At 52.9% G+C, this 24,461-nt stretch overlaps 1 protein-coding gene across 2 annotated transcripts in view; it reads left to right on the top strand.

Annotated features, from left to right (window-relative positions):
• galt (galactose-1-phosphate uridylyltransferase) overlaps nt 1-24,461 on the top strand; it is a 186,654-nt gene that overhangs the window by 110,933 nt on the left and 51,260 nt on the right. For both annotated transcript variants that reach the window (XM_064977214.1, XM_064977213.1), the window contains one exon: nt 9,247-9,401. In XM_064977214.1, coding sequence (XP_064833286.1) covers nt 9,247-9,401 — 155 coding nt within the window. The remainder of the gene's footprint in view (nt 1-9,246; nt 9,402-24,461) is intronic.

Raw genomic sequence — 24,461 nt, 5'->3', positions numbered from 1 at the left:
AGATATACAGTCCATTCTCAGACTTACTGGCCTGGTTCATAGATATACAGTCATTCAGACCCTTACTGGCCTGGTTCATAGATATACAGTCATTCAGACCCTTACTGGCCTGGTTCATAGATATACAGTCATTCAGACCCTTACTGGCCTGGTTCATAGATATACAGTCATTCAGACCCTTACTGGCCTGGTTCATAGATATACAGTCCATTCAGGCCCTTACTGGCCTGGTTCATAGATATACAGTCCATTCAGACCCTTACTGGCCTGGTTCATAGATATACAATCCATTCAGACCCTTACTGGCCTGGTTCATAGATATACAGTCATTCAGACCCTTACTGACCTGGTTCATAGATATACAGTCATTCAGACCCTTACTGGCCTGGTTCATAGATATACAGTCATTCAGACCCTTACTGACCTGGTTCATAGATATACAGTCATTCAGACCCTTACTGGCCTGGTTCATAGATATACAGTCATTCAGACCCTTACTGACCTGGTTCATAGATATACAGTCATTCAGACCCTTACTGGCCTGGTTCATAGATATACAGTCATTCAGACCCTTACTGGCCTGGTTCATAGATATACAGTCATTCAGACCCTTACTGGCCTGTTTCATAGATATACAGTCATTCAGACCCTTACTGGCCTGGTTCATAGATATACAGTCATTCAGACCCTTACTGGCCTGGTTCATAGATATACAGTCCATTCAGAAGGTATTCAGACCCTTACTGACCTGGTTCATAGATATACAGTCATTCAGACCCTTACTGGCCTGGTTCATAGATATACAGTCATTCAGACCCTTACTGACCTGGTTCATAGATATACAGTCCATTCAGAAGGTATTCAGACCCTTACTGACCTGGTTCATAGATATACAGTCATTCAGACCCTTACTGGCCTGGTTCATAGATATACAGTCCATTCAGAAGGTATTCAGACCCCTTACTACAGTAAGGATAGCAGACAGCTATCCTTAGCTTGTGGTCATCAGAACAGGTGATCACTAACTTCCATTTAGATGAACATTTCTACTACAACTAGTCAGCTGCTCTGGACCTTCTGCTTACTCCGGACCAGGCCCTGATCCCTGGTGGCGAAAGAGAGGCAGGCAACCTAACGAGACTACGTTGGTGAGCAAATAGACTGCCCTAGTCCTCTGTTCTATTGGAGAATGTGCAATATCTACAGATCAAACTGGATCAGCTCCGTTCACAGCGATATCCAGTTGGATAAACATCTGGTTGGTTTATCTTATTCATCAACACTGGACAGCAGTCTTGGGTGAGACGAAGGCAAGAGGGGTGTGTCTCTTTGTTAGCAACTTCTGGTGCGTGATCTAATGTTAAGGAGGTCTCTAGTTTCGCCTGAGAGAATAGCTCATGATAAGCTGCAGACCATAATATTTACCAAGAGAGTTTTCATCTATATTTTTCTTAGCTGTATGTTTGTGACCCGATTCAGGAAACTAGGTGTTAAAAAAGCCATTTGAACGTAAAAAATATGTTTTTAGCAAAATGCATTTTTGTTTTAACAGAAATGCCTTCTTGAACATGTGAACTTTCATGTGCCTTAATAACAGACTTGTATGGCATCTGTAAATATGAATACAATTGTTAAATTACGAGCCTTGTTGGTTAAGCCACAATAAAAGGAAGCAACCTTCCCACTAGCCATGATTGTCTGAGATAATGACTGGGCAGGACATGCCGAGAGAGGAGTTGGGATTGGTCTGCCATATAGAAGGCTTCTGTCTATTTGAGCTCTTCAATCTGTGTTGGTAATCCTGTGGAAATCGGCTTATAAAAAAATGTATTGTGTAGTGGAGCTGCATAAGTGTTGCTCTCCACTTCCTGGAGGATCGAGTTTTGAAATCAGTGGAATTAGAGTATGAGATGGGAAAACACCTGTCTCCAGATGACATTTTCAAACTAAGGGCAACCATGGTGTGGCATTTCTGACACGTCCATCATTACATGACATGTGTACAACACCCGTTTAATATAGTCGGTGTCAGTAAACTTCGGCAAAAAAGTGTAATGAAATTGTTGCCAGCAGAGCCACGCTCAAGGTCCTAAACGATATCTTAACCGCCATCGATAAGAAACAATACTGTGCAGCCGTATTCATTGACCTGGCAAAGGCTTTCGACTCTGTCAATCACCACATCCTCATCGGCAGACTCAATAGCCTTGGTTTCTCAAATGAATGCCTCGACTGGTTCACCAACTACTTCTCTGATAGAGTTCAGTGTGTCAAATCGGAGGGCCTATTGTCCGGGCCTCTGGCCTTGGACCGACTCTCTTCTCTGTATACATCAATGATGTCGCTCTTGCTGCTGGTGAGTCTCTGATCCACCTCTACGCAGACGAAACCATTCTGTATACTTCTGGCCCTTCTTTGGACACTGTGTTAACAACCCTCCAGACGAGCCTCAATGGCATACAACTCTCCTTCCATGGCCTCCTATTGCTCTTAAATACAAGTAAAACTAAATGCATGCTTTATTTCTATCTCTACTTTGCACATTCTTCCACTGCAAATCAACCATTCCAGTGTTTTACTTGCTATAGTGTATTTACTTCACCACCATAGCTTTTTTTTGCCTTTACCTCCCTTATCTCACCTCATTGGCTCACATTGTATATAGACTTATTTTTCTACTGTATTACTGTATGTTTGTTTTACTCCATGTGTAACTCTGTGTCGTTGTATGTGTCGAACTGGTTTGCTTTATCTTGGCCAGGTCGCAGTTGTAAATGAGAACTTGTTCTCAACTTGCCTACCTGGTTAAATAAAGGTGAAATAAATCAATCAATAAAAAGAGCTGGTTCGGCTGTTTTCATATTATCCAGAGGTAAACAAATCATCGTCAAGTGTGCGATCTGAACGCTCTGAGAGCGAAACCAGATGGGTGGGGCTAGAGCTTAAGAGGGTGTGAACGATGCTGAATGGGTGGAGACAAAGAAGAGCTCTTCACTAGATACCAAAACATTCAAAGGACATTTTCTCAAAAGTGAGTTTACAAGTTGATCAACTTTCAAAGCATAACTACTTTCCCATTGTTCCTCAATTGTAGTGTATGATATACCATGTTGTAGCTCTGAGTCTCTACTTTTATCCAAGGTAAAAAAAAAAACAACAACTTCAAATTGGAGCCGGTCGGTCACATATGAGAGTTTAGAGACCAGAGTGATGGAGAATGTTGTTTTTGAATAATATATGAGAGTTTAGAGGCCAGAGTGATTGAGAACATTGTTTCTGAATAAGATATGAGGGATCAGAGCCCAGGGTGATGGAGAACATTGTTTCTGAATAAGATATGAGGGATCAGAGCCCAGAGTGATGGAGAACATTGTTTCTGAATAAGATATGAGGGATCAGAGGCCAGGGTGATGGAGAACGTTGTTTCTGAATAAGATATGAGGGATCAGAGCCCAGGGTGATGGAGAACGTTGTTTCTGAATAAGATATGAGGGATCAGAGCCCAGGGTGATGGAGAACGTTGTTTCTGAATAAGATATGAGGGATCAGAGCCCAGGGTGATGGAGAACGTTGTTTCTGAATAAGATATGCGGGATCAGAGCCCAGGGTGATGGAGAACGTTGTTTCTGAATAAGATATGCGGGATCAGAGCCCAGGGTGATGGAGAACGTTGTTTCTGAATAAGATATGAGGGATCAGAGCCCAGGGTGATGGAGAACGTTGTTTCTGAATAAGATATGCGGGATCAGAGCCCAGGGTGATGGAGAACGTTGTTTCTGAATAAGATATGAGGGATCAGAGCCCAGGGTGATGGAGAACATTGTTTCTAAATAAGATATGAGGGATCAGAGGCCAGGGTGATGGAGAACGTTGTTTCTGAATAAGATATGAGGGATCAGAGCCCAGGGTGATGGAGAACATTGTTTCTAAATAAGATATGAGGGATCAGAGGCCAGGGTGATGGAGAACAGCCCAGGGTGATGGAGAACGTTGTTTCTGAATAAGATATGAGGGATCAGAGCCCAGGGTGATGGAGAACATTGTTTCTGAATAAGATATGAGGGATCAGAGGCCAGAGTGATGGAGAACATTGTTTCTGAATAAGATATGAGGGATCAGAGCCCAGGGTGATGGAGAACATTGTTTCTGACTAAGATATGAGGGGATGGAGAACATTGTTTCTGAATAATATATGAGGGATCAGAGGCCAGAGTGATGGAGAACATTGTTTCTGAATAAGATATGAGGGATCAGAGGCCAGGGTGATGGAGAACATTGTTTCTGAATAAGATATGAGGGATCAGAGGCCAGGGTGATGGAGAATATTGTTTCTGAATAATATATGAGGGATCAGAGGCCAGGGTGATGGAGAACGTTGTTTCTGAATAAGATATGAGGGATCAGAGGCCAGAGTGATGGAGAACATTGTTTCTGAATAAGATATGAGGGATCAGAGGCCAGGGTGATGGAGAACATTGTTTCTGAATAAGATATGAGGGATCAGAGGCCAGGGTGATGGAGAACGTTGTTTCTGAATAAGATATGAGGGATCAGAGGCCAGAGTGATGGAGAACATTGTTTCTGAATAAGATATGAGGGATCAGAGGCCAGAGTGATGGAGAACATTGTTTCTGAATAAGATATGAGGGATCAGAGGCCAGGGTGATGGAGAACATTGTTTATGAATAATATATGAGGGATCAGAGGCCAGGGTGATGGAGAACATTGTTTCTGAATAAGATATGAGGGATCAGAGGCCAGAGTGATGGAGAACATTGTTTCTGAATAAGATATGAGGGATCAGAGCCCAGAGTGATGGAGAACATTGTTTCTGAATAAGATATGAGGGATCAGAGGCCAGGGTGATGGAGAACATTGTTTCTGAATAAGATATGAGGGATCAGAGGCCAGGGTGATGGAGAACATTGTTTCTGAATAAGATATGAGGGATCAGAGGCCAGGGTGATGGAGAACATTGTTTCTGAATAAGATATGAGGGATCAGAGGCCAGGGTGATGGAGAACATTGTTTCTGAATAAGATATGAGGGATCAGAGGCCAGGGTGATGGAGAACATTGTTTCTGAATAAGATATGAGGGATCAGAGGCCAGGGTGATGGAGAACATTGTTTCTGAATAAGATATGAGGGATCAGAGGCCAGGGTGATGGAGAATATTGTTTCTGATCTAAGCCGAGTATCAGTATCCACGACTCAACTGGTCAGAACTCATATCCACTGGTCAGAACTCATATCCACTGGTCAGAACTCATATCCACTGGTCAGAACTCCTATCCACCTGTCAACTGGTCAGAACTCATATCCACTGGTCAGAACTCCTATCCACCTGTCAACTGGTCAGAACTCCTATCCACTGGTCAGAACTCCTATCCACTGGTCAGAACTCCTATCTACTGGTCAGAACTCCTATCCACTGGTCAGAACTCCTATCCACTGGTCAGAACTCCTATCTACTGGTCAGAACTCCTATCCACTGGTCAGAACTCCTATCCACTGGTCAGAACTACTGGTCAGAACTCCTATCCACTGGTCAGAACTCCTATCCACTGGTCAGAACTCCTATCTACTGGTCAGAACTCCTATCCACTGGTCAGAACTCCTATCCACTGGTCAGAACTCCTATCCACTGGTCAGAACTCCTATCCACTGGTCAGAACTCCTATCCACTGGTCAGAACTCCTATCCACTGGTCAGAACTCCTATCCACCTGTCAACTGGTCAGAACTCCTATCCACCTGTCAACTGGTCAGAACTCCTATCCACTGGTCAGAATCCTATCCACTGGTCAGAACTCCTATCCACTGGTCAGAACTCCTATCTACTGGTCAGAACTCAGAACTATCCACTGGTCAGAACTCCTATCCACTGGTCAGAACTCCTATCCACTGGTCAGAACTCCTATCCACTGGTCAGAACTCCTATCCACTGGTCAGAACTCCTATCCACTGGTCAGAACTCATATCCACTGGTCAGAACTCCTATCCACCTGTCAACTGGTCAGAACTCCTATCCACTGGTCAGAACTCCTATCCACTGGTCAGAACTCCTATCCACTGGTCAGAACTCCTATCCACTGGTCAGAACTCCTATCCACTGGTCAGAACTCCTATCCACTGGTCAGAACTCCTATCCACTGGTCAGAACTCCTATCCACTGGTCAGAACTCCTATCCACTGGTCAGAACTCCTATCCACTGGTCAGAACTCCTATCCACTGGTCAGAACTCCTATCCACTGGTCAGAACTCCTATCTACTGGTCAGAACTCCTATCCACTGGTCAGAACTCCTATCCACTGGTCAGAACTCCTATCCACTGGTCAGAACTCCTATCCACTGGTCAGAACTCCTATCCACTGGTCAGAACTCCTATCCACTGGTCAGAACTCCTATCCACTGGTCAGAACTCCTATCCACTGGTCAGAACTCCTATCCACTGGTCAGAACTCCTATCCACTGGTCAGAACTCCTATCCACTGGTCAGAACTCCTATCCACTGGTCAGAACTCCTATCCACTGGTCAGAACTCCTATCCACTGGTCAGAACTCCTATCCACTGGTCAGAACTCATATCCACTGGTCAGAACTCCTATCCACTGGTCAGAACTCCTATCCACTGGTCAGAACTCCTATCCACTGGTCAGAACTCCTATCTGGTCAGAACTCCTATCCACTGGTCAGAACTCCTATCCACTGGTCAGAACTCTATCCACTGGTCAGAACTCCTATCCACTGGTCAGAACTCATATCCACTGGTCAGAACTATCCACTGGTCAGAATCCACCTGGTCAGAACTCATCCACTGGTCAGAACTCCTATCCACTGGTCAGAACTCCTATCCACTGGTCAGAACTCCTATCCACTGGTCAGAACTGGTCAGAACTATCCACTGGTCAGAACTCATATCCTGGTCAGAACTCATATCCACTGGTCAGAACTCCTATCCACTGGTCAGAACTCCTGGTCAGAACTCTACTGGTCAGAACTCCTATCCACTGGTCAGAACTCCTATCCACTGGTCAGAACTCCTATCCACTGGTCAGAACTCCTATCCACTGGTCAGAACTCCTATCCACTGGTCAGAACTCCTATCCACTGGTCAGAACTCCTATCTACTGGTCAGAACTCCTATCCACCTGTCAACTGGTCAGAACTCCTATCCACTGGTCAGAACTCCTATCCACTGGTCAGATCTCATATCCACAAGTCAACTGGTCAGAACTCCTATCTACTGGTCAGAACTCCTATCCACTGGTCAGAACTCCTATCCACTGGTCAGAACTCCTATCCACTGGTCAGAACTCATAACTCAGAACTCCTATCCACTGGTCAGAACTCATATCCACTGGTCAGAACTCCTATCCACTGGTCAGAACTCATATCCACAAGTCAGAACTCCTATCCACTGGTCAGAACTCATATCCACTGGTCAGAACTCCTATCCACTAGTCAGTACTCCTATCCACAACTCAACTGGTCAGAACTATCCACAGATTGTTATTCATGTTTTATTTTACCTTTATTTAACCAGGTAGGCAAGTTGAGAACAAGTTGTCATTTACAACTGTGACCAGGCCAAGATAAAGCCAAGCAGTGCGACACAAACAACAACACAGAGAATCACATAAACGTACAGTCAATAACACAATAGAAAAATCTATGTACAGTGTGTGCAAATGTAGAAGATTTGGGAGGTAAGGCAATAAATAGGCGAAATAATTACAATTTAGTAATTCACCTGGTCAGAACTCTCGCCTGTGGCTTAACTGCTTCACTAGCAGGGTGTCGTTACCGTGGCTGTGGCCAGGCGGCTCGTTAGGGGAGGGTCTCCAGTCCTTACTTAGTTTTGTTTCAAGGAGAGATGGTGAAGTCACCTTGCCAGGGCTGTCATTACCTGTATTTGCCAGGGCTGTCATTACCTGTATTTGCGGGCAGGGGAGAGGAGAGGAGAGGAGAGGAGTGGAGGAGGGGGCGGGGGAGAGGAGAGGAGAAGAGAGAGGAGGGGAGGGGAGGAGAGGAGGAGGGGGCGGAGGAGGGGCGGAGGGGAGGGGAGGAGGGCGGAGGAGAGGAGGAGGGGGCGGATTAGGGACGGAGGGGAGGAGGGCGGAGGAGACAGGATGAATGTGATTTAACGAGCATGATACGCTGTTCATTCATTCATTATATGGGGATAGGAGAGGAGCTTATAGGGATTGGGAGCGTAGCCAAACCTCTGGTTCTCACAGCCTTTTAGAACTTAATATGTTCATATTTACCATGAAGAAACCTTCCTTCTAGCAGGCGCTTTTATGGTGCACGGAGGGAGAGAGGCTAACGGGTCCACACGACACGTCCTGCTCGTCCTCACTAAGCCTGTAGTCTACAGTAGAGACCTGATAGTCTTCTCGAAGCCTGGAGTCTACAGTAGAGACCTGCTAGTCTTCACTAAGCCTGTAGTCTACAGTAGAGACCTGCTAGTCTTCTCTAAGCCTGTAGTCTACAGTAGAGACCTGCTAGTTTTCACTAAGCCTGTAGTCTACAGTAGAGACCTGCTAGTCTTCACTAAGCCTGTAGTCTACAGTAGAGACCTGCTAGTCTTCACTAAGCCTGTAGTCTACAGTAGAGACCTGCTAGTCTTCTCTAAGCCTGTAGTCTACAGTAGAGACCTGATAGTCTTCTCGAAGCCTGAAGTCTACAGTAGAGACCTGCTAGTCTTCACTAAGCCTGTAGTCTACAGTAGAGACCTGCTAGTCTTCTCTAAGCCTGTAGTCTACAGTAGAGACCTGCTAGTCTTCACTAAGCCTGTAGTCTACAGTAGAGACCTGCTAGTCTTCACTAAGCCTGTAGTCTACAGTAGAGACCTGCTAGTTTTCACTAAGCTTATAGTCTACAGTAGAGACCTGCTCGTCTTCTCTAAGCCTGTAGTCTACAGTAGAGACCTGCTAGTCTTCTCTAAGCCTGTAGTCTACAGTAGAGACCTGCTAGTCTTCTCTAAGCCTGTAGTCTACAGTAGAGACCTGCTAGTCTTCTCTAAGCCTGTAGTCTACAGTAGAGACCTGCTAGTCTTCTCTAAGCCTGTAGTCTACAGTAGAGACCTGCTAGTCTTCTCTAAGCCTGTAGTCTACGGTAGAGACCTGCTAGTCTTCTCTAAGCCTGTAGTCTACGGTAGAGACCTGCTAGTCTTCTCTAAGCCAGTAGTCTACAGTAGAGACCTTCCTCTCACACTCTCCTCTTCTCTCTCCTCCTCCCAGGCGCCCCTACCGGCCCCTATCTTAAAGAGGACCAGTTCCACTGGCAGCTCCATGCTCACTATTACCCCCCCCTGCTCCGATCTGCCGGCGTACGCAAGTTCATGGTGGGATATGAAATGCTGGCGCAGGAGCAGAGAGACCTTACACCTGAACAGGTAATACATTTGGGAAACAGTATTACTGCAACATATTCTATATATAAGCACAGATCTTCATGTCTAAAACATTTAGTAATTAGCTAAAGTATTCCTATATGTCCATGTTATTTACCACAGCTCCTAATAAAGTTATCAAGCTACCTCAACTGTGTAACTCTGACTGAGGTTCCAGGCTGTAACTCTGAGGGTGGGTCCAGGCTGTAACTCTGATTGAGGGTCCAGGCTGTAACTCTGACTGAGGGTCCAGGCTGTAACTCTGACTGAGGGTCCAGGCTGTAACTCTGAGGGAGGGTCCAGGCTGTAACTCTGACTGAGGGTCCAGGCTGTAACTCTGGGGGAGGGTCCAGGCTGTAACTCTGACTGAGGGTCCAGGCTGTAACTCTGACTGAGGGTCCAGGCTGTAACTCTGAGGGAGGGTCCAGGCTGTAACTCTGACTGAGGGTCCAGGCTGTAACTCTGACTGAGGGTCCAGGCTGTAACTCTGACTGAGGGTCCAGGCTGTAACTCTGAGGGAGGGTCCAGGCTGTAACTCTGACTGAGGGTCCAGGCTGTAACTCTGAGGGAGGGTCCAGGCTGTAACTCTGACTGCGGGTCCAGGCTGTAACTCTGACTGAGGGTCCAGGCTGTAACTCTGACTGAGGGTCCAGGCTGTAACTCTGACTGAGGGTCCAGGCTGTAACTCTGACTGAGGGTCCAGGCTGTAACTCTGGGGAGGGTCCAGGCTGTAACTCTGACTGAGGGTCCAGGCTGTAACTCTGGGGAGGGTCCAGGCTGTAACTCTGACTGAGGGTCCAGGCTGTAACTCTGAGGGAGGGTCCAGGCTGTAACTCTGGGGGAGGGTCCAGGCTGTAACTCTGGGGGAGGGTCCAGGCTGTAACTCTGACTGAGGGTCCAGGCTGTAACTCTGAGGGAGGGTCCAGGCTGTAACTCTGACTGAGGGTCCAGGCTGTAACTCTGACTGAGGGTCCAGGCTGTAACTCTGAGGGAGGGTCCAGGCTGTAACTCTGACTGAGGGTCCAGGCTGTAACTCTGACTGAGGGTCCAGGCTGTAACTCTGGGGGAGGGTCCAGGCTGTAACTCTGGGGGAGGGTCCAGGCTGTAACTCTGACTGAGGGTCCAGGCTGTAACTCTGACTGAGGGTCCAGGCTGTAACTCTGACTGAGGGTCCAGGCTGTAACTCTGACTGAGGGTCCAGGCTGTAACTCTGACTGAGGGTCCAGGCTGTAACTCTGACTGAGGGTCCAGGCTGTAACTCTGGGGAGGGTCCAGGCTGTAACTCTGACTGAGGGTCCAGGCTGTAACTCTGACTGAGGGTCCAGGCTGTAACTCTGACTGAGGGTCCAGGCTGTAACTCTGACTGAGGGTCCAGGCTGTAACTCTGACTGAGGGTCCAGGCTGTAACTCTGACTGAGGGTCCAGGCTGTAACTCTGACTGAGGGTCCAGGCTGTAACTCTGACTGAGGGTCCAGGCTGTAACTCTGAGGGAGGGTCCAGGCTGTAACTCTGACTGAGGGTCCAGGCTGTAACTCTGACTGAGGGTCCAGGCTGTAACTCTGACTGAGGGTCCAGGCTGTAACTCTGAGGGAGGGTCCAGGCTGTAACTCTGAGGGAGGGTCCAGGCTGTAACTCTGACTGAGGGTCCAGGCTGTAACTCTGACTGAGGGTCCAGGCTGTAACTCTGACTGAGGGTCCAGGCTGTAACTCTGACTGAGGGTCCAGGCTGTAACTCTGAGGGAGGGTCCAGGCTGTAACTCTGACTGAGGGTCCAGGCTGTAACTCTGGGGAGGGTCCAGGCTGTAACTCTGAGGGAGGGTCCAGGCTGTAACTCTGAGGGAGGGTCCAGGCTGTAACTCTGACTGAGGTTCCAGGCTGTAACTCTGACTGAGGGTCCAGGCTGTAACTCTGACTGAGGGTCCAGGCTGTAACTCTGGGGGAGGGTCCAGGCTGTAACTCTGAGGGAGGGTCCAGGCTGTAACTCTGACTGAGGGTCCAGGCTGTAACTCTGACTGAGGGTCCAGGCTGTAACTCTGACTGAGGGTCCAGGCTGTAACTCTGGGGGAGGGTCCAGGCTGTAACTCTGACTGAGGGTCCAGGCTGTAACTCTGACTGAGGGTCCAGGCTGTAACTCTGACTGAGGGTCCAGGCTGTAACTCTGACTGAGGGTCCAGGCTGTAACTCTGAGGGAGGGTCCAGGCTGTAACTCTGGGGAGGGTCCAGGCTGTAACTCTGAGGGAGGTTCCAGGCTGTAACTCTGACTGAGGGTCCAGGCTGTAACTCTGAGGGAGGGTCCAGGCTGTAACTCTGAGGGAGGGTCCAGGCTGTAACTCTGACTGAGGGTCCAGGCTATAACTCTGACTGAGGGTCCAGGCTGTAACTCTGAGGGAGGGTCCAGGCTGTAACTCTGAGGGAGGGTCCAGGCTGTAACTCTGACTGAGGGTCCAGGCTGTAACTCTGAGGGAGGGTCCAGGCTGTAACTCTGACTGAGGGTCCAGGCTGTAACTCTGAGGGAGGGTCCAGGCTGTAACTCTGACTGAGGGTCCAGGCTATAACTCTGAGGGAGGGTCCAGGCTGTAACTCTGACTGAGGGTCCAGGCTGTAACTCTGGGAGGGTCCAGGCTGTAACTCTGACTGAGGGTCCAGGCTGTAACTCTGGGGGAGGGTCCAGGCTGTAACTCTGACTGAGGGTCCAGGCTGTAACTCTGACTGAGGGTCCAGGCTGTAACTCTGACTGAGGGTCCAGGCTGTAACTCTGAGGGAGGGTCCAGGCTGTAACTCTGACTGAGGGTCCAGGCTGTAACTCTGAGGGAGGGTCCAGGCTGTAACTCTGACTGAGGGTCCAGGCTGTAACTCTGACTGAGGGTCCAGGCTGTAACTCTGAGGGAGGGTCCAGGCTGTAACTCTGACTGAGGGTCCAGGCTGTAACTCTGACTGAGGGTCCAGGCTGTAACTCTGACGGAGGGTCCAGGCTGTAACTCTGAGGGAGGGTCCAGGCTGTAACTCTGAGGGAGGGTCCAGGCTGTAACTCTGACTGAGGGTCCAGGCTGTAACTCTGACTGAGGGTCCAGGCTGTAACTCTGACTGAGGGTCCAGGCTGTAACTCTGAGGGAGGGTCCAGGCTGTAACTCTGACTGAGGGTCCAGGCTGTAACTCTGAGGGAGGGTCCAGGCTGTAACTCTGAGGGAGGGTCCAGGCTGTAACTCTGGGGGAGGGTCCAGGCTGTAACTCTGACTGAGGGTCCAGGCTGTAACTCTGACTGAGGGTCCAGGCTGTAACTCTGACGGAGGGTCCAGGCTGTAACTCTGAGGGAGGGTCCAGGCTATAACTCTGGGGGAGGGTCCAGGCTGTAACTCTGAGGGAGGGTCCAGGCTGTAACTCTGGGGGAGGGTCCAGGCTGTAACTCTGGGGGAGGGTCCAGGCTGTAACTCTGAGGGAGGGTCCAGGCTGTAACTCTGAGGGAGGGTCCAGGCTGTAACTCTGACTGAGGGTCCAGGCTGTAACTCTGACTGAGGGTCCAGGCTGTAACTCTGACTGAGGGTCCAGGCTGTAACTCTGAGGGAGGGTCCAGGCTGTAACTCTGAGGGAGGGTCCAGGCTGTAACTCTGACTGAGGGTCCAGGCTATAACTCTGAGGGAGGGTCCAGGCTGTAACTCTGACTGAGGGTCCAGGCTGTAACTCTGACGGAGGGTCCAGGCTGTAACTCTGACTGAGGGTCCAGGCTGTAACTCTGGGGGAGGGTCCAGGCTGTAACTCTGACTGAGGGTCCAGGCTGTAACTCTGAGGGAGGGTCCAGGCTGTAACTCTGACTGAGGGTCCAGGCTGTAACTCTGACTGAGGGTCCAGGCTGTAACTCTGAGGGAGGGTCCAGGCTGTAACTCTGACTGAGGGTCCAGGCTGTAACTCTGAGGGAGGGTCCAGGCTGTAACTCTGGGGGAGGGTCCAGGCTGTAACTCTGACTGAGGGTCCAGGCTGTAACTCTGACTGAGGGTCCAGGCTGTAACTCTGACGGAGGGTCCAGGCTGTAACTCTGAGGGAGGGTCCAGGCTGTAACTCTGGGGGAGGGTCCAGGCTGTAACTCTGAGGGAGGGTCCAGGCTGTAACTCTGACTGAGGGTCCAGGCTGTAACTCTGACTGAGGGTCCAGGCTGTAACTCTGAGGGAGGGTCCAGGCTGTAACTCTGACTGAGGGTCCAGGCTGTAACTCTGACTGAGGGTCCAGGCTGTAACTCTGACTGAGGGTCCAGGCTGTAACTCTGACTGAGGGTCCAGGCTGTAACTCTGACTGAGGGTCCAGGCTGTAACTCTGGGGAGGGTCCAGGCTGTAACTCTGACTGAGGGTCCAGGCTGTAACTCTGGGGGAGGGTCCAGGCTGTAACTCTGACTGAGGGTCCAGGCTGTAACTCTGACTGAGGGTCCAGGCTGTAACTCTGAGGGAGGGTCCAGGCTGTAACTCTGGGGGAGGGTCCAGGCTGTAACTCTGACTGAGGGTCCAGGCTGTAACTCTGACTGAGGGTCCAGGCTGTAACTCTGAGGGAGGGTCCAGGCTGTAACTCTGACTGAGGGTCCAGGCTGTAACTCTGGGGGAGGGTCCAGGCTGTAACTCTGAGGGAGGGTCCAGGCTGTAACTCTGACTGAGGGTCCAGGCTGTAACTCTGACTGAGGGTCCAGGCTGTAACTCTGACTGAGGGTCCAGGCTGTAACTCTGGGGAGGGTCCAGGCTGTAACTCTGGGGGAGGGTCCAGGCTGTAACTCTGGGGAGGGTCCAGGCTGTAACTCTGACTGAGGGTCCAGGCTGTAACTCTGACTGAGGGTCCAGGCTGTAACTCTGACTGAGGGTCCAGGCTGTAACTCTGACTGAGGGTCCAGGCTGTAACTCTGACTGAGGGTCCAGGCTGTAACTCTGAGGGAGGGTCCAGGCTGTAACTCTGACTGAGGGTCCAGGCTGTAACTCTGAGGGAGGGTCCAGGCTGTAACTCTGACTGAGGGTCCAGGCTGTAACTCTGGGGGAGGGTCCAGGCTGTAACTCTGACTGAGGGTCCAGGCTGTAACTCTGAGGGAGGGTCCAGGCTGTAACTCTGACTGAGGGTCCAGGCTGTAACTCTGACTGAGGGTCCAGGCTGTAACTCTGACTGAGGGTCCAGGCTGTAACTCTGGGGGAGGGTCCAGGCTGTAACTCTGACTGAGGGTCCAGGCTGTAACTCTGACTGAGGGTCCAGGCTGTAACTCTGACTGAGGGTCCAGGCTGTAACTCTGACTGAGGGTCCAGGCTGTAACTCTGACTGAGGGTCCAGGCTGTAACTCTGACTGAGGGTCCAGGCTGTAACTCTGACTGAGGGTCCAGGCTGTAACTCTGACTGAGGGTCCAGGCTGTAACTCTGAGGGAGGGTCCAGGCTGTAACTCTGAGGGAGGGTCCAGGCTGTAACTCTGACTGAGGGTCCAGGCTGTAACTCTGACTGAGGGTCCAGGCTGTAACTCTGACTGAGGGTCCAGGCTGTAACTCTGACTGAGGGTCCAGGCTGTAACTCTGAGGGAGGGTCCAGGCTGTAACTCTGACTGAGGGTCCAGGCTGTAACTCTGAGGGAGGGTCCAGGCTGTAACTCTGAGGGAGGGTCCAGGCTGTAACTCTGAGGGAGGGTCCAGGCTGTAACTCTGACTGAGGGTCCAGGCTGTAACTCTGACTGAGGGTCCAGGCTGTAACTCTGACTGAGGGTCCAGGCTGTAACTCTGACTGAGGGTCCAGGCTGTAACTCTGAGGGAGGGTCCAGGCTGTAACTCTGACTGAGGGTCCAGGCTGTAACTCTGACGGAGGGTCCAGGCTGTAACTCTGACTGAGGGTCCAGGCTGTAACTCTGGGGAGGGTCCAGGCTGTAACTCTGACTGAGGGTCCAGGCTGTAACTCTGACTGAGGTCCAGGCTGTAACTCTGAGGGGGGGTCCAGGCTGTAACTCTGACTGAGGTTCCAGGCTGTAACTCTGGGGGAGGGTCCAGGCTGTAACTCTGAGGGAGGGTCCAGGCTTTAACTCTGACTGAGGGTCCAGGCTGTAACTCTGAGGGAGGGTCCAGGCTGTAACTCTGACTGAGGGTCCAGGCTGTAACTCTGAGGGAGGGTCCAGGCTGTAACTCTGACTGAGGGTCCAGGCTGTAACTCTGGGGGAGGGTCCAGGCTGTAACTCTGACTGAGGGTCCAGGCTGTAACTCTGACTGAGGGTCCAGGCTGTAACTCTGAGGGAGGGTCCAGGCTGTAACTCTGACTGAGGGTCCAGGCTATAACTCTGAGGGAGGGTCCAGGCTGTAACTCTGACTGAGGGTCCAGGCTGTAACTCTGACGGAGGGTCCAGGCTGTAACTCTGACTGAGGGTCCAGGCTGTAACTCTGGGGGAGGGTCCAGGCTGTAACTCTGAGGGAGGGTCCAGGCTGTAACTCTGACTGAGGGTCCAGGCTGTAACTCTGACTGAGGGTCCAGGCTGTAACTCTGACTGAGGGTCCAGGCTGTAACTCTGAGGGAGGGTCCAGGCTGTAACTCTGACTGAGGGTCCAGGCTGTAACTCTGAGGGAGGGTCCAGGCTGTAACTCTGAGGGAGGGTCCAGGCTGTAACTCTGAGGGAGGGTCCAGGCTTTAACTCTGACTGAGGGTCCAGGCTGTAACTCTGAGGGAGGGTCCAGGCTGTAACTCTGAGGGAGGGTCCAGGCTGTAACTCTGACTGCGGGTCCAGGCTGTAACTCTGACTGAGGGTCCAGGCTGTAACTCTGAGGGAGGGTCCAGGCTGTAACTCTGACGGAGGGTCCAGGCTGTAACTCTGAGGGAGGGTCCAGGCTTTAACTCTGACTGAGGGTCCAGGCTGTAACTCTGAGGGAGGGTCCAGGCTGTAACTCTGAGGGAGGGTCCAGGCTGTAACTCTGACTGCGGGTCCAGGCTGTAACTCTGACTGAGGGTCCAGGCTGTAACTCTGAGGGAAGGTCCAGGCTGTAACTCTGACTGAGGGTCCAGGCTGTAACTCTGACTGAGGGTCCAGGCTGTAACTCTGAGGGAGGGTCCAGGCTGTAACTCTGAGGGAGGGTCCAGGCTGTAACTCTGAGGGAGGGTCCAGGCTGTAACTCTGACTGAGGGTCCAGGCTGTAACTCTGACTGAGGGTCCAGGCTGTAACTCTGACGGAGGGTCCAGGCTGTAACTCTGAGGGAGGGTCCAGGCTGTAACTCTGACTGAGGGTCCAGGCTGTAACTCTGACTGAGGGTCCAGGCTGTAACTCTGACTGAGGGTCCAGGCTGTAACTCTGACTGAGGGTCCAGGCTGTAACTCTGACTGAGGGTCCAGGCTGTAACTCTGACTGAGGGTCCAGGCTGTAACTCTGATCGAAGGTCCAGGCTGTAACTCTGAGTGAGGGTCCAGGCTGTAACTCTGATCGAAGGTCCAGGCTGTAACTCTGACTGAGGTTCCAGGCTGTAACTCTGACTGAGGGTCCAGGCTGTAACTCTGACTGAGGGTCCAGGCTGTAACTCTGACTGAGGGTCCAGGCTGTAACTCTGAGGGAGGGTCCAGGCTGTAACTCTGGGGGTGGGTCCAGGCTGTAACTCTGAGGGAGGGTCCAGGCTGTAACTCTGACTGAGGGTCCAGGCTGTAACTCTGACTGAGGGTCCAGGCTGTAACTCTGACTGAGGGTCCAGGCTGTAACTCTGACTGAGGGTCCAGGCTGTAACTCTGAGGGAGGGTCCAGGCTGTAACTCTGAGGGAGGGTCCAGGCTGTAACTCTGGGGGAGGGTCCAGGCTGTAACTCTGGGGGAGGGTCCAGGCTGTAACTCTGACTGAGGGTCCAGGCTGTAACTCTGGGGGAGGGTCCAGGCTGTAACTCTGACTGAGGGTCCAGGCTGTAACTCTGACTGAGGGTCCAGGCTGTAACTCTGATCGAAGGTCCAGGCTGTAACTCTGACTGAGGGTCCAGGCTGTAACTCTGAGGGATGGTCCAGGCTGTAACTCTGACTGAGGGTCCAGGCTGTAACTCTGGGGGAGGGTCCAGGCTGTAACTCTGGGGGAGGGTCCAGGCTGTAACTCTGACTGAGGGTCCAGGCTGTAACTCTGGGGGAGGGTCCAGGCTGTAACTCTGGGGGAGGGTCCAGGCTGTAACTCTGACTGAGGGTCCAGGCTGTAACTCTGACTGAGGGTCCAGGCTGTAACTCTGGGGGTCCAGGCTGTAACTCTGAGGGAGGGTCCAGGCTGTAACTCTGACTGAGGGTCCAGGCTGTAACTCTGACTGAGGGTCCAGGCTGTAACTCTGACTGAGGGTCCAGGCTGTAACTCCAACTGAGGGTCCAGGCTGTAAATCTGAGGGAGGGTCCAGGCTTTAACTCTGACTGAGGGTCCAGGCTATAACTCTGACTGAGGGTCCAGGCTGTAACTCTGACTGAGGGTCCAGGCTGTAACTCTGACTGGGGGTCCAGGCTGTAACTCTGGGGGAGGGTCCAGGCTGTAACTCTGAGGGAGGGTCCAGGCTGTAACTCTGACTGAGGGTCCAGGCTGTAACTCTGACGGAGGGTCCAGGCTGTAACTCTGACTGAGGGTCCAGGCTGTAACTCTGAGGGAGGGTCCAGGCTGTAACTCTGACTGAGGGTCCAGGCTGTAACTCTGGGGGAGGGTCCAGGCTGTAACTCTGACTGAGGGTCCAGGCTGTAACTCTGAGGGAGGGTCCAGGCTGTAACTCTGAGGGAGGGTCCAGGCTGTAACTCTGACTGAGGGTCCAGGCTATAACTCTGAGGGAGGGTCCAGGCTGTAACTCTGACTGAGGGTCCAGGCTGTAACTCTGACGGAGGGTCCAGGCTGTAACTCTGACTGAGGGTCCAGGCTGTAACTCTGGGGGAGGGTCCAGGCTGTAACTCTGACTGAGGGTCCAGGCTGTAACTCTGAGGGAAGGTCCAGGCTGTAACTCTGACTGAGGGTCCAGGCTGTAACTCTGACTGAGGGTCCAGGCTGTAACTCTGACTCTGAGGGAGGGTCCAGGCTGTAACTCTGACTGAGGGTCCAGGCTGTAACTCTGAGGGAGGGTCCAGGCTGTAACTCTGAGGGAGGGTCCAGGCTGTAACTCTGACTGAGGGTCCAGGCTGTAACTCTGACTGAGGGTCCAGGCTACAACTCTGACTGAGGGTCCAGGCTGTAACTCTGACTGAGGGTCCAGGCTGTAACTCTGAGGGAGGGTCCAGGCTGTAACTCTGACTGAGGGTCCAGGCTGTAACTCTGACTGAGGGTCCAGGCTGTAACTCTGACTGAGGGTCCAGGCTGTAACTCTGACTGAGGGTCCAGGCTGTAACTCTGAGGGAGGGTCCAGGCTGTAACTCTGAGGGAGGGTCCAGGCTGTAACTCTGAGGGAGGGTCCAGGCTGTAACTCTGACTGAGGGTCCAGGCTGTAACTCTGACTGAGGGTCCAGGCTGTAACTCTGACTGAGGGTCCAGGCTGTAACTCTGACTGAGGGTCCAGGCTGTAACTCTGAGGGAGGGTCCAGGCTGTAACTCTGACTGAGGGTCCAGGCTGTAACTCTGACTGAGGGTCCAGGCTGTAACTCTGACTGAGGGTCCAGGCTGTAACTCTGGGGGAGGGTCCAGGCTGTAACTCTGACTGAGGGTCCAGGCTGTAACTCTGACTGAGGTTCCAGGCTGTAACTCTGAGGGGGGGTCCAGGCTGTAACTCTGACTGAGGTTCCAGGCTGTAACTCTGAGGGAGGGTCCAGGCTGTAACTCTGAGGGAGGGTCCAGGCTGTAACTCTGAGGGAGGGTCCAGGCTGTAACTCTGACTGAGGGTCCAGGCTATAACTCTGACTGAGGGTCCTGGCTGTAACTCTGAGGGAGGGTCCAGGCTGTAACTCTGAGGGAGGGTCCAGGCTGTAACTCTGACTGAGGGTCCAGGCTATAACTCTGAGGGAGGGTCCAGGCTGTAACTCTGACTGAGGGTCCAGGCTGTAACTCTGACGGAGGGTCCAGGCTGTAACTCTGACTGAGGGTCCAGGCTGTAACTCTGGGGGAGGGTCCAGGCTGTAACTCTGAGGGAGGGTCCAGGCTGTAACTCTGACTGAGGGTCCAGGCTGTAACTCTGACGGAGGGTCCAGGCTGTAACTCTGACTGAGGGTCCAGGCTGTAACTCTGAGGGAGGGTCCAGGCTGTAACTCTGACTGAGGGTCCAGGCTGTAACTCTGAGGGAGGGTCCAGGCTGTAACTCTGAGGGAGGGTCCAGGCTTTAACTCTGACTGAGGGTCCAGGCTGTAACTCTGAGGGAGGGTCCAGGCTGTAACTCTGAGGGAGGGTCCAGGCTGTAACTCTGACTGAGGGTCCAGGCTATAACTCTGAGGGAGGGTCCAGGCTGTAACTCTGACTGAGGGTCCAGGCTGTAACTCTGACGGAGGGTCCAGGCTGTAACTCTGACTGAGGGTCCAGGCTGTAACTCTGGGGGAGGGTCCAGGCTGTAACTCTGACTGAGGGTCCAGGCTGTAACTCTGAGGGAAGGTCCAGGCTGTAACTCTGACTGAGGGTCCAGGCTGTAACTCTGACTGAGGGTCCAGGCTGTAACTCTGAGGGAGGGTCCAGGCTGTAACTCTGACTGAGGGTCCAGGCTGTAACTCTGAGGGAGGGTCCAGGCTGTAACTCTGAGGGAGGGTCCAGGCTGTAACTCTGGGGGAGGGTCCAGGCTGTAACTCTGACTGAGGGTCCAGGCTGTAACTCTGACTGAGGGTCCAGGCTGTAACTCTGACGGAGGGTCCAGGCTGTAACTCTGAGGGAGGGTCCAGGCTGTAACTCTGAGGGAGGGTCCAGGCTGTAACTCTGACTGAGGGTCCAGGCTGTAACTCTGACTGAGGGTCCAGGCTGTAACTCTGACTGAGGGTCCAGGCTGTAACTCTGACTGAGGGTCCAGGCTGTAACTCTGACTGAGGGTCCAGGCTGTAACTCTGACTGAGGGTCCAGGCTGTAACTCTGACTGAGGGTCCAGGCTGTAACTCTGATCGAAGGTCCAGGCTGTAACTCTGAGTGAGGGTCCAGGCTGTAACTCTGATCGAAGGTCCAGGCTGTAACTCTGACTGAGGTTGCAGGCTGTAACTCTGACTGAGGGTCCAGGCTGTAACTCTGACTGAGGGTCCAGGCTGTAACTCTGACTGAGGGTCCAGGCTGTAACTCTGAGGGAGGGTCCAGGCTGTAACTCTGAGGGAGGGTCCAGGCTGTAACTCTGGGGGTGGGTCCAGGCTGTAACTCTGAGGGAGGGTCCAGGCTGTAACTCTGACTGAGGGTCCAGGCTGTAACTCTGACTGAGGGTCCAGGCTGTAACTCTGACTGAGGGTCCAGGCTGTAACTCTGACTGAGGGTCCAGGCTGTAACTCTGAGGGAGGGTCCAGGCTGTAACTCTGAGGGAGGGTCCAGGCTGTAACTCTGGGGGAGGGTCCAGGCTGTAACTCTGGGGGAGGGTCCAGGCTGTAACTCTGACTGAGGGTCCAGGCTGTAACTCTGGGGGAGGGTCCAGGCTGTAACTCTGACTGAGGGTCCAGGCTGTAACTCTGAGTGAGGGTCCAGGCTGTAACTCTGACTGAGGGTCCAGGCTGTAACTCTGATCGAAGGTCCAGGCTGTAACTCTGACTGAGGGTCCAGGCTGTAACTCTGAGGGATGGTCCAGGCTGTAACTCTGACTGAGGGTCCAGGCTGTAACTCTGATCGAAGGTCCAGGCTGTAACTCTGACGGAGGGTCCAGGCTGTAACTCTGACTGAGGGTCCAGGCTGTAACTCTGGGGGAGGGTCCAGGCTGTAACTCTGGGGGAGGGTCCAGGCTGTAACTCTGACTGAGGGTCCAGGCTGTAACTCTGACTGAGGGTCCAGGCTGTAACTCTGGGGGTCCAGGCTGTAACTCTGAGGGAGGGTCCAGGCTGTAACTCTGACTGAGGGTCCAGGCTGTAACTCTGACTGAGGGTCCAGGCTGTAACTCTGACTGAGGGTCCAGGCTGTAACTCCAACTGAGGGTCCAGGCTGTAAATCTGAGGGAGGGTCCAGGCTTTAACTCTGACTGAGGGTCCAGGCTGTAACTCTGACTGAGGGTCCAGGCTGTAACTCTGACTGAGGGTCCAGGCTGTAACTCTGACTGGGGGTCCAGGCTGTAACTCTGGGGGAGGGTCCAGGCTGTAACTCTGAGGGAGGGTCCAGGCTGTAACTCTGACTGAGGGTCCAGGCTGTAACTGACGGAGGGTCCAGGCTGTAACTCTGACTGAGGGTCCAGGCTGTAACTCTGAGGGAGGGTCCAGGCTGTAACTCTGACTGAGGGTCCAGGCTGTAACTCTGAGGGAGGGTCCAGGCTGTAACTCTGAGGGAGGGTCCAGGCTGTAACTCTGACTGAGGGTCCAGGCTATAACTCTGAGGGAGGGTCCAGGCTGTAACTCTGACTGAGGGTCCAGGCTGTAACTCTGACGGAGGGTCCAGGCTGTAACTCTGACTGAGGGTCCAGGCTGTAACTCTGGGGGAGGGTCCAGGCTGTAACTCTGACTGAGGGTCCAGGCTGTAACTCTGAGGGAAGGTCCAGGCTGTAACTCTGACTGAGGGTCCAGGCTGTAACTCTGACTGAGGGTCCAGGCTGTAACTCTGAGGGAGGGTCCAGGCTGTAACTCTGACTGAGGGTCCAGGCTGTAACTCTGAGGGAGGGTCCAGGCTGTAACTCTGAGGGAGGGTCCAGGCTGTAACTCTGGGGAGGGTCCAGGCTGTAACTCTGACTGAGGGTCCAGGCTGTAACTCTGACTGAGGGTCCAGGCTGTAACTCTGACGGAGGGTCCAGGCTGTAACTCTGAGGGAGGGTCCAGGCTATAACTCTGGGGAGGGTCCAGGCTGTAACTCTGAGGGAGGGTCCAGGCTGTAACTCTGACTGAGGGTCCAGGCTGTAACTCTGACTGAGGGTCCAGGCTGTAACTCTGAGGAGGGTCCAGGCTGTAACTCTGACTGCGGGTCCAGGCTGTAACTCTGACTGAGGGTCCAGGCTGTAACTCTGACTGAGGGTCCAGGCTGTAACTCTGACTGAGGGTCCAGGCTGTAACTGTGACTGAGGGTCCAGGCTGTAACTCTGGGGAGGGTCCAGGCTGTAACTCTGACTGAGGGTCCAGGCTGTAACTCTGGGGGAGGGTCCAGGCTGTAACTCTGACTGAGGGTCCAGGCTGTAACTCTGACTGAGGGTCCAGGCTGTAACTCTGAGGGAGGGTCCAGGCTGTAACTCTGGGGGAGGGTCCAGGCTGTAACTCTGGGGGAGGGTCCAGGCTGTAACTCTGAGGGAGGGTCCAGGCTGTAACTCTGACTGAGGGTCCAGGCTGTAACTCTGACTGAGGGTCCAGGCTGTAACTCTGACTGAGGTTCCAGGCTGTAACTCTGGGGGAGGGTCCAGGCTGTAACTCTGGGGGAGGGTCCAGGCTGTAACTCTGGGGGAGGGTCCAGGCTGTAACTCTGACTGAGGGTCCAGGCTGTAACTCTGACTGAGGGTCCAGGCTGTAACTCTGACTGAGGGTCCAGGCTGTAACTCTGACTGAGGGTCCAGGCTGTAACTCTGACTGAGGGTCCAGGCTGTAACTCTGAGGGAGGGTCCAGGCTGTAACTCTGACTGAGGGTCCAGGCTGTAACTCTGAGGGAGGGTCCAGGCTGTAACTCTGACTGAGGGTCCAGGCTGTAACTCTGGGGGAGGGTCCAGGCTGTAACTCTGACTGAGGGTCCAGGCTGTAACTCTGAGGGAGGGTCCAGGCTGTAACTCTGACTGAGGGTCCAGGCTGTAACTCTGACTGAGGGTCCAGGCTGTAACTCTGACTGAGGGTCCAGGCTGTAACTCTGGGGAGGGTCCAGGCTGTAACTCTGACTGAGGGTCCAGGCTGTAACTCTGACTGAGGGTCCAGGCTGTAACTCTTACTGAGGGTCCAGGCTGTAACTCTGACTGAGGGTCCAGGCTGTAACTCTGACTGAGGGTCCAGGCTGTAACTCTGACTGAGGGTCCAGGCTGTAACTCTGACTGAGGTTCCAGGCTGTAACTCTGACTGAGGGTCCAGGCTGTAACTCTGGGGGAGGGTCCAGGCTGTAACTCTGACTGAGGGTCCAGGCTGTAACTCTGACTGAGGGTCCAGGCTGTAACTCTTACTGAGGGTCCAGGCTGTAACTCTGACTGAGGGTCCAGGCTGTAACTCTGACTGAGGGTCCAGGCTGTAACTCTGACGGAGGGTCCAGGCTGTAACTCTGACTGAGGGTCCAGGCTGTAACTCTGAGGGAGGGTCCAGGCTGTAACTCTGACTGAGGGTCCAGGCTGTAACTCTGAGGGAGGGTCCAGGCTGTAACTCTGAGGAGGGTCCAGGCTGTAACTCTGACTGAGGGTCCAGGCTATAACTCTGAGGGAGGGTCCAGGCTGTAACTCTGACTGAGGGTCCAGGCTGTAACTCTGACGGAGGGTCCAGGCTGTAACTCTGACTGAGGGTCCAGGCTGTAACTCTGGGGGAGGGTCCAGGCTGTAACTCTGACTGAGGGTCCAGGCTGTAACTCTGACTGAGGGTCCAGGCTGTAACTCTGAGGGAGGGTCCAGGCTGTAACTCTGACTGAGGGTCCAGGCTGTAACTCTGAGGAGGGTCCAGGCTGTAACTCTGAGGGAGGGTCCAGGCTGTAACTCTGGGGGAGGGTCCAGGCTGTAACTCTGACTGAGGGTCCAGGCTGTAACTCTGACTGAGGGTCCAGGCTGTAACTCTGACGGAGGGTCCAGGCTGTAACTCTGAGGGAGGGTCCAGGCTATAACTCTGGGGGAGGGTCCAGGCTGTAACTCTGAGGGAGGGTCCAGGCTGTAACTCTGACTGAGGGTCCAGGCTGTAACTCTGACTGAGGGTCCAGGCTGTAACTCTGAGGGAGGGTCCAGGCTGTAACTCTGACTGCGGGTCCAGGCTGTAACTCTGACTGAGGGTCCAGGCTGTAACTCTGACTGAGGGTCCAGGCTGTAACTCTGACTGAGGGTCCAGGCTGTAACTGTGACTGAGGGTCCAGGCTGTAACTCTGGGGGAGGGTCCAGGCTGTAACTCTGACTGAGGGTCCAGGCTGTAAC

Source organism: Oncorhynchus masou, chromosome 11, assembly GCF_036934945.1.
Source record: "Oncorhynchus masou masou isolate Uvic2021 chromosome 11, UVic_Omas_1.1, whole genome shotgun sequence".
NCBI lineage: Eukaryota > Metazoa > Chordata > Actinopteri > Salmoniformes > Salmonidae > Oncorhynchus > Oncorhynchus masou.
Note: the sequence above shows the minus strand (reverse complement) of the source record. Positions and strands in the feature narration are given on the sequence as shown.